The sequence below is a fragment of the Perissodus microlepis genome, chromosome 3 (genome assembly GCF_051167445.1).
Source record: "Perissodus microlepis isolate ML-2025 ecotype Zambia chromosome 3, ASM5116744v1, whole genome shotgun sequence".
NCBI lineage: Eukaryota > Metazoa > Chordata > Actinopteri > Cichliformes > Cichlidae > Perissodus > Perissodus microlepis.
The window spans coordinates 26,986,516-27,003,135 of record NC_140463.1 but is presented as its reverse complement, the minus strand read 5'-3'; the positions used below and the strand labels follow the sequence as shown (position 1 = coordinate 27,003,135).

The 16,620-nt window shown below is 40.4% G+C and overlaps 1 protein-coding gene across 1 annotated transcript in view; it reads left to right on the top strand.

Annotated features, from left to right (window-relative positions):
• The window catches only part of ndrg2 (NDRG family member 2), a 47,138-nt gene that overhangs the window by 24,823 nt on the left and 5,695 nt on the right, over positions 1–16,620 (top strand). Inside the window, exons 2-7 of the mRNA XM_084923774.1 lie at positions 5,303–5,388; positions 9,382–9,423; positions 13,482–13,587; positions 13,686–13,806; positions 14,409–14,471; positions 14,795–14,855. Of these exons, the coding sequence (XP_084779900.1) occupies positions 5,314–5,388; positions 9,382–9,423; positions 13,482–13,587; positions 13,686–13,806; positions 14,409–14,471; positions 14,795–14,855 (468 nt within the window). The 5' untranslated portion in view covers positions 5,303–5,313. The remainder of the gene's footprint in view (positions 1–5,302; positions 5,389–9,381; positions 9,424–13,481; positions 13,588–13,685; positions 13,807–14,408; positions 14,472–14,794; positions 14,856–16,620) is intronic.

Genomic DNA, 16,620 nt, shown 5'->3' with positions numbered 1-16,620 from the left:
AAATACTCACAAAGAAAACGGCGGCCGTTACAACTTATGTCTAAAAATGTATCGTTTCATGTATCGCTTAAAACACTCGACTCCAGCTACATGACGCGCAGCTGGAAACACTTCACGCAAGTCGAGCTGCCCGAGATTCACAGAATTTACAGAAAATGTTACATTTTTGTGATTTCTATCGTTATCGGGACGATAGAATTCTTATATCGGGATATGAGATTTTGGTCATATCGCACAGCCCTACTATATAGGGCTCTAATCAATCAGTCAGCAGACCTATCAGTGGGAAAAATGACTTGGTCTTATACAGTTTTTGAGAATTGGGCCAGGTTCATTTCAGGCAAAATAAAAAGCTATGATTATAATCAGAATTTTATTTTTTTGATGCACTGAGACATGTATTTGCTGTCATGCAGACACACTTTTTCCAACAATTGTGCATTTCATGAAAAGCTTTTTGGGCCAGTGAAAATCATATGAACGTGGTGGTTAACAAACCCGACTCTACTGTTGATATTGTAAGTTTTACATTCTTGACGTAATACATCAAGGCTTTAACGTCATTCCTATTTTTCCGTTATGGATTATTGGATTAACAAAACAGCTAAAGCAGTTTGATTCACTAAATGATTATTGATCTAGGAGGGCAATAATAGTAAAGCAATCGTTGCATACAGAAGTTATCTTTGTGCTAAATATGGTATCTGTCTGTGTGTCATGGAAAATAACTACTCTGCATACCTGCTTGTCATCTCTTTTATGGAGAAACTCAATACTTTCCCTTAAAAATACAAGAGACCTATTAACACAATTAAAGACTCACAAAAACAAATATACTTTGCAGGCGTATCCGGACATGTCAGACCAATGATAATAACATGGGACAAGCTGTGGCACAGTAATCTACATATCAAGCAGGACAGGATTAAGGCTAAGCGCGGTCATAATGTGCAAAATTACAAAACAGAGACTTTGGGCTTGTGTGTATGTGTTTATATTGTCATTTTAAATTCCTAAGTCTGCCCTTTTTTTAGGTAACACACTTCACTAATTTGAGTCCTATCCTGTAGTTGCTTTTGGGATCAGGTTGTTTCTACATAGAATATTCCAGTTCTGTTTATAAGCCTCTCAAAATAGCCTCATGGTGCCTCTTTTATAAATACCATAGTACGCTTAAGACTCACAAACACCATTTCCTCTGTCATTTCAGTCAGTGTGGATTTGATAGCAGTGAAGTGAAAATACCCCAGATGAAGTAGCTTCTAGTCCAAGTGCTCACATCCTGTATTTGCATCAGTGCATGTGTTATTGTGCCAGATGCTAAAGGCATTAAATCCCCAGTGAAGCAGTCAAAGTCTTTGGCAAAGCCACAGTCCAGAAACAGGCTTGATATACCCGCTGGACGTCTAAGAGATGGGGGTGGGTTGGAGAGCTTAGTCTTTAGTACTTCTCTATTATTTTTTTTATTTTTTGCTTTTTGTAAGTTAGCAGCAAAATTAGCATTCTTCTGATGTTCATAAAAATTCCTGGACCTGCATTAAAGTTGACTAAAGTGTGTTCACATCGATCTATGAAGACCTGATCATTTTCACGATTCACACAAAAATACATTCTTTTTAAAAATGTGAAAATCACCTATGTGTTGGTTGTCTTTTTTCTCCCTTATTGTCTGTACAAAAGTCAGTTTTTTACAATACTTTTAGAACTATCTGCAGCATCCTGAACTTCTGGTCAAGCAGAGCCAGCAGTGTCTCACTGTTTTCTTGTTTTTAAATATGTTGCTAGAAACTTAATGATCAACGATCCCGTTATTTTCTTTCTAAAATTACTCCTCACATACTGAATGTGTATATTAAAGATAATTTCCTATATATTGATAACAAGAATAATCAACCTTACTGATTAATGCCAGTGTTATTATTTTCCGATCAATTGGAATCGGTATTTTTAACAGCTGATAAATTCAAAATAAAGACCTTTCAGATTTTCAAATGAACAAATATCAGTACCCGATATTGGTCTTAAAATTCTGTATTGATCAAACTCCAGTACTTACCGGGAAATTATCCCAGTATCAGTTGAGCTCTAATTAAAACTAACCTACTTTCTTTGTCTCAAAGTGTAATTCACTGAACATATGTGGCTGATTAATCCACTCGCTGCAGTCTGTTGGTGTTCTTGTCTTTAAATGTTTTAATTGCTCTGTCTTAATAATCTGCCTGCTGAATTGTATGTTCGCTTCAGCACTGCCTTCATTGTAAATTGATCGATTCTTCTGTGATAATGGCCTAAATTATGTTCTTATTGATTAATCAGCCATTTGTGTTCTTCATTAACTGACACTTATCTTGTCAGACAAAATTTCCATGTTAATAAAAGGAAAGCAGCAGATAATTAGGAAGCTGGAGCCATAAAATTCTGGGCATCTGTCTTAGTTGTTAATGATTTTTCAGTCAATAAATGGCATTTTAATGAATTAGTTATGTGTGAAAAAACAAATCCACATTTATTTAGGTAATTGTGGGCTAGCTTGGTGCCAAAATGACCAAATATTAAAAGACTCCAGCTTTTATGAGCAGTTTATGCAGTTGTCTGCTAAGCATAGGAAGTATGTAAGACATTGTGCATTGCATGATTTTACAGAATTGCATTTCAGGAGCAGTGAAGAATGGCTTGGTTTTTTTTAATCTACAGACTGATTGAGTGCCAAATACAAGCTGCCTATATAGTGTCACATATAGCACGAGGACACACATGGCAGGACGGTATATGGAGCAACGAGGCGAAGAAGCAGACATGTGTGCCTGCCCAAACCGCAGACAGCCTCCGTTCAGTGAATAATTGATAACGACAACAGCACTGTAGGTAGTTACGGCACTAAAATGGATTTGTATACAATTTTGTAGACTGTTGGCTCACAGATCAGTTGACTCTAATCTGTCTGCAGGATTTTCTCGCCATTAGATGATTAAAATTTTTTGTTCATTTTTTTTCCCTTTTCCTCTTCAGCCAAAACTATTATATCCCAGTCCAGCATCCAGGAGGCTGGTAAACAGATGCTGCTTTCTCTGAAACACAAATGCTGAGGAGGACAAATCTGAGTATTTCCAGAGGCTGAAGTGATGCAATAAAATCATAAAATAAATGAGTGGATGCCTCCACTGAGTGGCTGTCAGTGCGAAACTGATACTGAGTGAAGGAAAGGGAGAGAGAGACACAGGCACAGTGGCAGGGGTGATAAAAAATAAGATGCTGATAAACGCAATAAACTAATACACAGATGAATGTAAAGGGAGTGGAGGCGAGATGGATGGTCAACAATGGAGGAACTGAGGGTTTGTATTTGTGTGTGTGTGTGTGTGTGTGTGTGTGCTGGGGCTCTTTGGTGACTAATCATTTCCGTGCGCGACACAGAGAGAGACACACAGCTCCCTCGGGGCCAGCAGTTCATTTTCTGATGAGTGCACACATGCGAGCGAACACGCACACAAGGACACACACATGAACTTGCAATCTCCCCCACCCCCACCCACCCGCTTCCTTTAATAATCTGCAGACAGAATACAGTCATCGGTTTATGGGAGCATGAATTGCGCACGGGCACGCTCGCACAAAAAGTGATGTCACAAGGTCCCCTATTCCACGTTTAAATGTCAGATTGAGCACAATGCTTTCAGATAGGCACAATAACAACCTGAGCGCGCTCACTTCCTTTCAGCCTCGGTAAATGCTGCAAGCCAAACCACAAAAAAATCGCTGCTCTGTGGCACTTGAGATTCTCAGTGTGGGTAATTTTCCAAAATAACAGCAAATAGTGTAAGATGACAGCATGGATGGTAGTAATACAAAGCAGTTCTTGCTGACAGACCTGCTGTCCACTCTGAAAAATGTCCCGCTGTGTGTATGTGCAGCTGTCATCTCCACATGATCCAACATCAAATGTCTTAACTTGGTTTCTGAGCGACAGTTTGTCAGTTTACTTTGTCCCAGTGAGGAAGAAAACCCCAAACAGTTCAAGGCTGCAGACCTTCAGTGTGTATTCCAGCTGCTGCTGGTTTTGTGCCATAAATCAGGGCAAGCTGTGATTAAAAAGTCGGATTCTCACAATAATGTAAGGAAGTAAAATAGAACATGGCTGCAAGCGGCAAGTCAAAGTGTGGAATTTCTCCCACTGCACAGATCTGAGCGTCGTTTGATGTTATTTGCATGTCAAAGGTCCCTATATATGTGCTGCTGCAAAATGCAGTCTATTAACAGGTCTTGCAGATAACTAAAGTGTATGAGAATAAATGCAAAAGCCCTTCAGTTGCTCCAGATCAATCTCAGGTGACATACTAACATCTGAATGAATGAATCGTGCAGATGAACCGTTATTTTGCCATTTCTTTAACCATGAAAGTAGCACCTTAAAAATCCTGTGGCAGTGGGATGTCTGGAGTCGTGACTGGGAGGGCTTCTGATTGAATTCCCAGACCAGTACAAAGATCAATGCGGGGAAATTAAATAAGCTTAGCTTCTCCTTCCACCTTTGCGATGCCCGCGGGAGCAGCTTTTAGCTCCTAGTCGCTGCGGTGGAGCGACAGTAACGTGCAGTAACAAACACTGTCGTTGTAAAGGTGTGAAGGTGCCTGAAATTAAGCGGCACGCTTGACCAAGTTTCATTTTCCCCTTTGACAACATTGTTATCAGCCGCTGGTTTGTTGGCTGTCGTTTCTCACAATCGCACAATGGTGCATTAACTTATGTAAAGTGCTTAGGAAGAAATGTTGATGCACTTTCTCATTTTATTGTTACTTTATACAAATATCAACACAACAAAGTGTTTTAATATAATAATATAATTTTGATATAATGGATATAAAATATATCATCAGTAGTACGCATTAACACTGGTAAAAAAGCCAAAACTTGGCTGATATATCTTATTGTTTTTGTTGTTTTCTGTACTAATAAACAAATGAATAAAGAATATTTACAAAATATCCTGAACACTTGTGTTTTTTTTAAGTGTACCTCGACTTATCCATCTGTCCTTTTGTCTATTAGCTCCTTCTCCCTCTGTCCCACAATCCATTTCTGCTCTACTGGGACTAATTACTAATTAACTTTCAGTCCCACAGCGCAAACAGAGTCGCAGAGGGCAACAGCGACATACAGTATTTAATCACTTGTTGTGCGTGTGCATAAATGCCTGCATCGGCCCTTTTATGTGTGCTCCATGCCCCTATAACAGTATCCAGTATTTCTGGAGGATTGACTTCAAAAATAAGAAGTACTCATTGTGCCTTTTTTCTCCGTGCAGGAGGCAACACCATGACAACAGAAATGCAGGAGATCGCCATCACGGAGGATAAGCCTTTACTCACGGGTCAGGCTGACACCACCAAGGTCTGAGATGGAGCTCTTACAGATACATGCATGTTATACAAGACTAAATCTCCAATATACTATGATTTAATGTAATCTGATCAATAAAGAACATCCGCACACACACACACACAGTGAGCATGACATGACAGCACAAGCAAACCAAGAGAAAGAAAAAGAGGGCTGGTGTATATGCAAGTGTGTCACTATGTGTCCTTGCTGTGCATGTGTGCATGAATGAAAGTGTTTTTGAGTCTGAACAAAGCCTACATGTGACAACATGTGTTCCAAACACATTTGTGCATGACTTTGTGCGTCAGTGTGTACTTATATAGATGTGTGTGTGCGTGCGCGCAGCTGCAGCGCTGGCTCATATCTGCCAGGTTGACGTCAAAGCCCTGAAGGATCGGGAGCAGATCCTCTGCTCTGCTGGACTGATGTTGCCGTGCAGATGCAGCGCTGCAGAGCAGAGCCCCCTTGTGGACAAAGAGCAAAACACAGTAGTGAAACAAAAACAACAGAGATTTTTCTGCAGTGGTTCTCCTGGTGTGAACCCCAGCTTTGGCCTTTCTCAGTCGAGTTTGCACGTTCTCTAGTTGACAATGTGGGCACTCCACAGTGTGGCTTCCTCCCATGCTCCAAAGACGTGCATGTTAGGATAACTGGTAATTAACTCTAAACTAGCCATTAATGTGAGGGACTCTGCAGTTTCTAACTCGATCCAGTGATTTTTTTTAATCTATTTTCCAAGCTGTGACTAGCATTGATCTCTTTTAGTAACTAATTTCCTGATTTTTAATTGTTTTTAATAATTAATTAATACTTCTTCCATCTTGATATATGCTTCAGGTAAAATGGTAAACAGCAGTTTTATCAGAACATGACCAAAAACACAAGAAATAATGCTGAGACATGATGAGATTCACAGAGAATTAGAAGTGAACAGACAAACCAGTAATGGACAAGCGAGATCCGGGACTTTATATACACCACATGGTGACCTATGACCAGCCGTCATAGGGAGAGAGGCGGGGCATACCCTGGAGAGGTTGCCAGGCTGTCTCAGGGCTAAAAGATGACAAATCAGTCTCACCGATTAATCGTGGGAGTGTGGAAGGAAGCTGGATTACCCCGAGAGAGAACCCAGGCAAGCACAAAGAGGACATGACTTCACACAGTATTCAGACCCAGGACCTTCCTGCTGTGAGGCGACAGTGCTAAACTCTTTATATACACACAAGGAGCTCATGGGGAACAGTTAGAAACAATCAAGAAGTCAGGGTTTACAGGAGGATAGTACAAAAAGCTCCTGTGTCTTCTACATACAAGTCTTTGACCTTAGTGGGAAAATAAATGAGGTCAAAGAATTAAATCAAAATTTGTAAAAGAGGACAAAATCAGCCCAGAGAGTCTGACCGCACTTATGAAACAGTAGCTGTTGTTGCCGTGGTTCTGCTGTGGACTACCGGACACACTTGGCCCTGTCGGTTCTTCATGCACCCACAGCGTCCTACCAGTCACAAAGTTAAATGAAGTGCTCGCCCTCAACTTATGTTTTCTCTTCCCGCTGAGATGATTTAACTCTTAGGCAAGACCCACAGCATCCGCGACTGAAGCCAGATTAATTAATGATAATCATAAAGTCTGGCAGTACAGCCTTCATACTTACTAAAGCTGGGCTGCCAGACAGACGAAATGAGTTTTTAACCAATGCAAAGAGAACTACACCATCATGACTTTGATCATTTTAATATAGCAGTCTTTTTGTGCATAGAGTATTTGACTTTCACAGGGCAACAACTTCAAAACAACTTGATAACGAGTAGCTTTTACTGCCGTAGTCTGCCTGTGGGCTTATTGCTTATTTTTTATAACTCTAAATATATGACATATGAGAACTGGAATGCTTTTCAGCTTGATGATCTGCATCATGGTGTTCATTTGTGCTTGTGATCGGTCTAAGGGTGCGTCCCTTTGAGTTTCCTCTTTCCTTTTTGGATTTCAGCAGCAAAAAAAATGTATTGTCCATGTAACTCAGAGACCTCTGAGCAAAAATGACAGAATAAAGAAGGGTGATGCAGACAGAAGCTCTAAAGATACGGAACATATAAACTAAACTGGAAATAAAAAGCAGCAACCTGTAACAACCTGTAATAATGTGTTTTTCACCCTACAGAGTAAGGGTGTGAGATGTGGATCAACTTTTTTGTGGAAAAGGTCACATAATGGTTCAACTTGTTGACCATTATGTATCACTCACTGGTATCTACTCCACCCAGGTCACAACCTCCACAGTAATTGATCGACAGTCAAGGTTTTCAATAATCAGGCCCCATCTCATCCTAACGACCTCATAGTACCGTATCACCCCATTAGAGCACTTTGCTCTCAGACTGCAGGCTTACTTGTTGTTCCTAGAGAATTTAAAAGTAGAATGGGAGGCAGAGCCTTCAGATCTCTGGGCTCTCTTCTGTGGAACCAGATCACAATTTAGATTCAGGAGACAGACACTGTTTCTACTTTTAAGATTAGGCTTAAAACTCTCCTTTTTGATAAAGCATATAGCTGTGGCTGGATCAGGTGACCCTGAATCCTCCCTTACTTATGCTGCAATAGACCTCAGCTGCTGGGGGCTTCCCGTGATGTAATTCTTCACTCTCTGTGTGTTTATACACCTCTCTGCATGTAATCGTTAGTTAGATTAAAATTTTCTCCGGCTCTCTTCCACATCATGTCTTTGTCCTGTTTTCCTCCCCTCACCCCCAAACAGTTGCGGCAGATGGATATAGTTATTATAGCTTCGTATTTTCCAATTCATTTGTATTTTTATATCATTTTAACTTTGTTTTTAATTCAGTTTACTTTCAGTTAGTTTCTAGAGTGGATTTTCTAATTTCACTTTAGTTTTAAATGTATGAAAATGTTTAGTTTTAAGATTTAAGAAAAATCAGTTTTGATTTTAGACACCAGTCACAATAAACACGTCTCTCGTTTTTACTAAACTAACAGGTACTAAAACTAATGACATTTCCTCTACCTTTTTGACTTATTTTATTATCAAAGTTCAGTTTTTTCTGTTTGTTTTATTTATTTCAAGTCATTTGTTTCAGTTAACTAAAGTGTTTTTTTCAAATCTAGTTTTAGTATTTAGTTTCATTTAGTTAACTATAATAACCCCGCTCCCTGAGCCTGGTTCTGCCAGACCTTTATTCCACCGTCACCAAGTGTTACAGAGACGATTGTCCTGATCATTGGGTTTTTCTCTTTATTATTTTAGATCTTTACCTTACAATATAAAGTGCCTTGAGTTGACTGTTGTTGTTATTTGATGCTATCTAAATAAAACTGAATTGAATTAATCGAGCCAGCAGCCTCTCTTCAGTCACCAACCCTCTAGGACTTCCTCTTTTCTCCTCAGCGATGACTTCCATCTGTGCCCACGCCCATCTCCACTTCAACTTCCCACACTGTTAATTTTCTAAGAGCTTGTGATGCTAGTAATTCATTAGTGGGGGTAAACGGATCCAAAGCTGCAAGTGAGCCACCCGTTTGAAACCCGCTGTCAGTACTTCCTCTGTTTAATGCCAGGCATGTCACAACCACCTGCTCCTCTGAAGGGGCTCTCTGCTGGGGTATCAGCCGCGTAATGCTACCCATCCTGCCTTTGTGGGTGTCAATTAGGAAGCAAAGCCTCTCTAGACATGAAAGAACAAAGAAATGAAAGAACAGCAGGCTGAGATGTCACTCCTTTGGACTCAATTGTCAGTAATGCACACTAAAAAGATACATTTAAGGAGTCCTAATTAAGATTTTTTTTTAAGAAGCAAAGTGAGAATTTATTCTGATTTGTTCAGCTGGTGGGTAATGAGTCCTTCTCAGTTTTTAGCTTGATTTACTTTTAAATAAATCTTGTCCCTGTAGTACCCAAACAGGCAGGACATCACTTACTTCCAAATGTAAAAAGAAATCTTTGTGCACATTTTGCTAATGAGACTGTCGCTCTTTTTCTAACAGGATGCTGAACTGGCTGCTAGGATACTCCTGGACCAAGGACAGGTGAGACTGTCTGTGAAATGCATGCTAATGTGTTTGATTAAGCATTGCATTATTATTATTATTAAATGAAATACACAGTTATTTTTATTCAACTTTATTCAAGTATATTTAGTAACTCTGCAGGGGCTTCTTTTCCAGTCAGTAGTCGATAGGAAAAATATAGAAGCGGAATGAAAATCGCTGCACAGAAGAGTTGTTAGTAGGGTTTGGAAACTATTAATAATGGATTTAGCTGTATTTTACAGATTTTTGCAACAAGACAGGTTTCTGTGAGTGTTTTATTTCTTCATTGTGCCCCTTTTCCATGAATATGGTGCCCATCCTGTTGTGTCCCACTGACTTTTGAAAATCAGCCCATTTTTTGACCAGTTGAGAACTAACTTTGCATCGTACAGTCATGTAACAAGAACATTTTCACTGCACTCTCTGCGATTATGTAAAAAAAATTAAGTGCACTCTTACTGCTTCCATAGGAATTACGAGGTGCACTTGATTAACTCATCATCAGCAAGCGTGAGCAGAAGGTTTGGGGGTTTGCTGCTCTGGAGCATTCATACGTGTGTTAACACACAATGCCACTGTCTTTCTAGGAGTGGACATTGGAGAAAATTCCCCCCAGTTTCTGTATGTGCAACACTCAGAGATACCCTAAAAAAATACAAGAGCTACATCTCAGACTCTAAATGTTAGGATTTTAAATGTTAAAGTTCATGACAGCACAATTAGAAAAAGACTGAACAAGCTTGACGGACTGCCAGGAGAAAGCCCCTTGTCTCTACAAAGAACATGCCAGCATGGTTTAAGTTTGCAAAGTTGCATCTGAACAAACCACAAGACTTAGACAGATGACACCAAAGTGGAGAGACCACGGCTGGAGAAAACCAAACAAAGCATAACAGCACAAACAGCTCATACCAACTGACAGGTGGTGGAGGGGTGACGGTTTGGGCTTGTTTTGCAGCCACAGCAGTTGGGCACCTTGCAGTCACGGAGTTGACCGTGAACCCCTCTGTAGACCAAAGTATTCTAGAGTCACATGTGAGGCTGTCTGTCTGACACCTAAAGCTTGGCCTAAACAGGGACGCCAAACACACCAGCAAGTCTACAATCAAGTGGCCCAGTTAGAGTCCAGACTTAAACCTGATTGAAATGCTGTGACCTTCAGAGAGCTGTGCATAAATGAATGCCTGCAAACCTCAATAAAGTGAAGCAGTGCTGTGAAGAAAATTGAGCTAAAATGTGTCCACAATGATGCGACAGACTGATAAAGTCGCACACAAAAAAAGTGATTGAGTTATTGCTGCTAAAGATGATTCTACAAGCTGCTGAATCAGGTGGTATGTTTAGGTTGTCAGAGGACGGTAGTTGAAATGAAATTGCATTGAATTCCCATGGACAGAAAGTCATGAATAAATCTATGAGCTGCATCTTGTGAATCATCACAGATCACAGTGTCCCAAAACTCAGGGCTATTTGTTCCCTTTTCTTTTTTTTATGGATTTATTTCTGCTACATTAAACCTTAGTACAGTAATGGTTGAAAATGTGAAAACACATCTGTATCCACTTTGTATATAATTTGCTAATTAAAGACCAAAGGCTGTCAAGGACTCAAGCTCCAGTCTTTATGATGGCCCTTGGTCCTCAAGGGCCGCGTACTCAAAGACCGCTAAGGCCGGAAGTGCGAGGCTTGTGAAATGGGACGGTCTAGCCTCCGTCGCGCTGCCCAGGTTGCCTAGCAACCATGATACTAACAGCTGGAAACGTTTCATACAGCTTTGTTTGACAGAAATGAAGGAGAACATATTTTGTACATTTGTTTCTACATGAGCTCTGTGTGATTTGATAAGTATCTGAGGCTGAGACCACAGGACTGTAAAACATGATTGTTGGGCTTCATTTCTGTACTGAACAGTCATTTAAGATTAGCTAGTAAATAACAATTAGCTAATGTTGTTCATGAGACTAAAGTCATCTCACTTTGGTAATGTAAATATAATATGGCCAATATTATAGTTATTATATTAATCATTATTAGTTATTAGAGCAGTGAACATGAACTCTGTGCCAAACACTGAGCTTCAGTAAAGATTCAAGTTGCATTTATTTATATTTCCTATCACCTTAAATCTTCACTCAAAGACAAGTATCTTTGACAGTGTATATATAGATGTATTATATATAAGAGACAAATATTGTTCTTTTAATATGTTGGCATTACTAAATTTGGCTCATTGCTTACATATATGTGTAAAAAGAAAATGTACGAGCTGTGAAAACTGTTTCTGATAAAATGAAGAGTAGACTGATATATTGAATATTCCTTTATTGGGTGAGAAAATCAGACCATGTCATAACTGCTTTAAGTCATACAGAATAGATATCAGAGCCTTAAACAGGCTGACTTCTGCTAAATGGGTCAAACTGGGCAAAAAGTATACAAACACATAACATCCTTATAAAATATGATGTAACGCTATAGATCAACTTACCTCAGAATATATAAAGCATATAAACAATTACAGCAATATGATGCAACAAACACAGCAGTGCTACTAATCCAAAATACTCAAAGCTTCATAGAACTGAAACAAACATTTATTTTTAGCTCCATTCTGCTGCTGATACATACTTTAGGTTTCTGAACATTAAACTTGTTGCTGCCTTTCATAGTGTGTAACTTGAAGGCCCTGAGTACTTTCTCCCACACTGAAAACACTGGGAGGATAAAATTATTTGAACATTACCTAATAAGACTGATTCAGGACAGACAGTTAGTTATGTTAAACTTTCCTAGCAGTCCTTCACAAACAGGGAACAGTCTGTCTATTCTCTCCATCTGTCAGCTGCTGCTGGCTCTTCCTCCTCCTCTTCCTCACACACTGCTGAGTTTGTCCTGGTGGATCATCAGGGGTGCAAAGCCTCACAGATGATGTGCAGCAGTGGGTCCCTCAGTCTGTCCTCACTCTGGACACTTGCAGTTGTCACACATGGAAATCAAATGTGTGATAAGCTGCAGGATTCAAACACAAGTGTAACTTATAAATACATGTTCATACTTTTATTCCACAATCAGAGAGAAAGAAACAGAGAGAGAGTGCAGGACAGACAGACAGGTGACAGTCTCAGGTGTATACACTGCTACAAAACAGCACAAAAGAAGGAGGATTTAGTTTGTGTTATTACGAAACAAGAAGAGTTCCCAGATGGTACAGTGGACACATGTGTGACTCCTGTGATTAAAGCATCTTTCTTTCAGCTTAACGAGTGAACCGTCAGCTCGTTCAAACACACGTTAAAGTCCGTTTGGCTCGACACCACCGAACAGAGGCAGCAATATAACATAGCTAACATTAACAGTGCAGTGAATCCTGCTTGTGCTGTGATATTCAGGACTGCAAACCGAGCAGCATCACTGACTTTCAGCTTGTTGTGTTTGTGGATATATGACTGACTTTAATTATCCATAAAATCATCAGATTCTGCCGTCTCAGTGTGGACGGGAGGCCAAAACGGAGAGAAAACGATGTTTTTGTACGAAAACGCATTAGTGTGGACGTAGCCATAGATAGAAACATCCCCCTGTGACACTCTTATCTGTCAGCCTGTCTCAAGTATCGCAGTCTAGAAAAATTGGATGACCTGAAGTGGAGGAATGGATATAGAACTTGCAATTTATTAACTTGAGTGTATACAAGGACCAGATTCATACAGAATTTGCAGACCTAGAGAGGAATACTCAGTTTTTGGAGACAAAATAAGAGGCAAGACATGGTTTGGACATGTGCAGTGTAGCAGTGGTGGATATCTTTGACAAAGGTTGTTGAATGTGAAGAAAAAGAGAAAGAACTTGTTGAAGATGAGTTGGTGCAGGGTTGGTGAGACAGGGGAGGATGCTAGGGACAGGGTGAGATGGAGGCAGACGATCGGCTGTGGCAAGCAGCCAAAAATAAAAGAAAGTTCATGCACCGAAAAGGTTATTTTTTTTGTTTTCCATGCCAGATGTTACCATCAGGTTGACGTTGTTAAGTCTGTGTTTGTTCGTGTTGCTTTCTCTAGGAGCACAGTGTTGAGACTCCACATGGCGTCCTGCACGTGACCCTCCATGGCACACGAACCACCCGTAGGCCCGCCATCCTCACCTTCCACGATGTGGGTCTGGACAGTGAGTAGCTCTCTCTCCAAGTCAAACAGTCTCTTACTTGTTACCGATTGCGTTTTTTCCTCATTATCTTCGTTTACTCTGTTTTTGTTACCTGGCAGGTAAGAGCTGCTTCTCGCCTCTGTTCAAATTTGAAGAGATGCAGGAGATTGTCAAGAATTTCACCCTGATTCACATCGACGCCCCAGGACAAGAGGAGGGGGCCGCCGCCTACCCTGCAGGGTGAGACAATCATCGTGTTTGATAAGGTGTCCTGCAGTAACCTTGCACTTTTTAATTTTTTTTTAAGTAAACTTCTGAGAAATGGAAACAATCTTCCGTACAGGCCTGAACCTAATCTCTTCTAAAAATCCTTACCATTCTCCTCTCTCACATCTCCCCCTGCACCATTTCTGTTCTCTAATGCGCTCTTGTCAGAGGTTTAAACAAAATCCCTTCTTTTTTCTCCCCGTACTTCTTATTCCTTCCCCCACGAGTACTTCTCTATCACTCCCTTTCCTTGTGAGATTATTTTAGTGGCTCAGCAGGATTTTGTTTCATGTATTGTGACAGATTCTCAGCTCTGACCCTTCGCTTCTGCCGCTGCTTCTCGAAATTGAAGCTCATTCTCTTTGTGGTCTTAAATCCTTGTGGATAGAGGTGTTAGCCGTCGTATTTACTTATGAAATTTATCTAATGGATCAGCGCTGCCCAGCCACCATGAATAGGTTGAGGAGATCTTAGATAAGAATGAGTATTTCCTGGGTAACATAACATTCTTCACATATTTGTTTTCATGTTAAGCCGCTTAATTGCATTAAGCTCATTTGTGTGTGCTGTTGTAGTTACCAGTATCCCTCCATGGAGACCATATCAGAGATGATCCCAGCTGTCCTGCAGTTTTTCAAGTGAGTTAACCGTATTTATTGTGATGTGACCGCAAGCAATTTTTTTGGATTTGTGTAACAGAGCTAAGTGGCCTTGAGACACACAGCGCTACCTGCTGTGGTGACCTTGTTAAAACTGTTTTGCCTCATATGTTTGCATGTATTTCAGTATATCTTTGCAACTATTTCCATTTTCTTGTCAAAATATAAAGAAAAAGGTGGTTCAAGAATTTTGCACAATGCTGTAGATATATAAATAACCAGAGTGTTCAGCAACAATTAACACTGTGTTTGCATGCACATGTGTATGCTGTAGGTGTTAATAACCTTTATCGTTCTGTCAGCTTCCGTACTGTAATCGGAGTGGGTGTGGGAGCAGGAGCATACATCCTGGCCAGGTTTGCGGTAAGCATCTTTTTCTTTTTTTTTGGTAAAGCTGTCCTGATGAGTCATTTCAGACCCTGCTTTAGCACTCTACAGAGGTCTTATTTTGCATTAACACAGGATGGTGTCAGTTCTTGTTTACAGTTTTGCGCGGGGCTGACTGTAAGAGAGAGGAGTTCAGTAGGAACACTTTGTAGAATAAATATGTTAAACTGTGACGCTTGTGGACATTTATGTGCAAACCTCTTAAAATAAGAAAACGCTGAATGCTCATTAGCTTTGGTTTAAATGTGAAAATCAACATCATCTCCAGACACTCGTAAACGCGTCCACAAAATTAGTTTTCTTCTGGGTCACTTCCTGATGTCGAATAAAGAGTTCCCAAATAATTGAAATGGTTTTTAATTGATGTTAAAACTTCAACACCAAAGTGCTTTTTATTAACGAACATTAAGTGCAGAGAAGAGGTTACTCGACTTTCTTATAGAGAGTTCTACGGTGGCCCTGAGAGGCCAAACAGACTGCAACTTAAGAAAACACCAGCAATAATAAAAATGCTGCAAAAACACACAAAACACAACGGAAATAGGAAAAACAGATTTCCAAAAGCACAATGGAAGTGTTTCTGGGGAGACAATAACCCGACGGACCAGTTGCAGGAACCCAAAACATGGTAGATGTGTTTTATCATGATTCATATAATACTGATGACGGATTTTTAGGCTTTTCTTTCTTTTCTTTCCTCACAAAACCGATAGATACTCCACTTCTTTTAAGTGTCTCCAGCACAATTCTTAGCATATTTTGGCTCCTGCAACTAGTCCGTCAGGTTATTGTCTGCCCAGAAACACTTCCCTTGTGCTTTTGGAAATCTGTTTTATTTCTGTTTTAGTTTTTCCTATTTCCGTTGTGTTTTTGCAGCATTCTTCTTATTGCTGGTGTTTTCTTAAGTTGCAGTCCGTTTGGCTTCTCAGGGCCACTGTAGAGTTCTGTGCCGTTCTCCAGAAAACAGCAGATCTGGCAGAGCTGCCACCGGTGAGGAGCTTCTTACTGAGCATGTGTGACAGATATAAAAGAGTCTGGACATAATGCTGCCTGAAACTGCCTGGTTTATTATACCCTGTTGTTCTTGCCCTAGCTAACGTAGCGATCGAAAACTGCTTCCAGTTTCGACTTTTCCTCCTGTACCAACCCTGATGTGGAGGTTTTGTGTGAATTGTAACACCTATCGCTCAGGAGAATACTATTTGTGTCTTCAGCGGTGGTATAACCAGTACAGAGCTGTGGCCACATCACTGTTTGCGTGCAGCTCGACCGATGTGACTAGTTAAACTGGCTCATGACAGGTCTGGCAGTGGGTCAGTGATGATCTGAGAAAGCAAATCCTTTGAGGGTCACACAGGCATCCACCTGTTAACTAACAGCACCCTGACTCCTGTTGGGTACCAGGGTGAAATCTTTAGACCTTAGCCTTATCTTTGTGCGGTGGATCCTGGTGTAAGACAGTGTCTGGCCTCGTAGTCACTGTACGTAGGCAGTTCCTAGAAAACGACAGCAATCATGTCACTGACTAGCCCGTGATCTGAATCCAACTGAGAACTTCTGGGAGTATCAGATTCAGTCAAATAAAGCCACTTACGGTCCAGGAGATCACTGAATCCCTGAACTTGGACGAGATCCCAGAGGACACCATCCTGCTTCTCATCAGGATTGTGCACACACATTAAAGAGTACATACATCCACATGGGAAGCACACATTCATATTACCGAACCACATTATGCCTC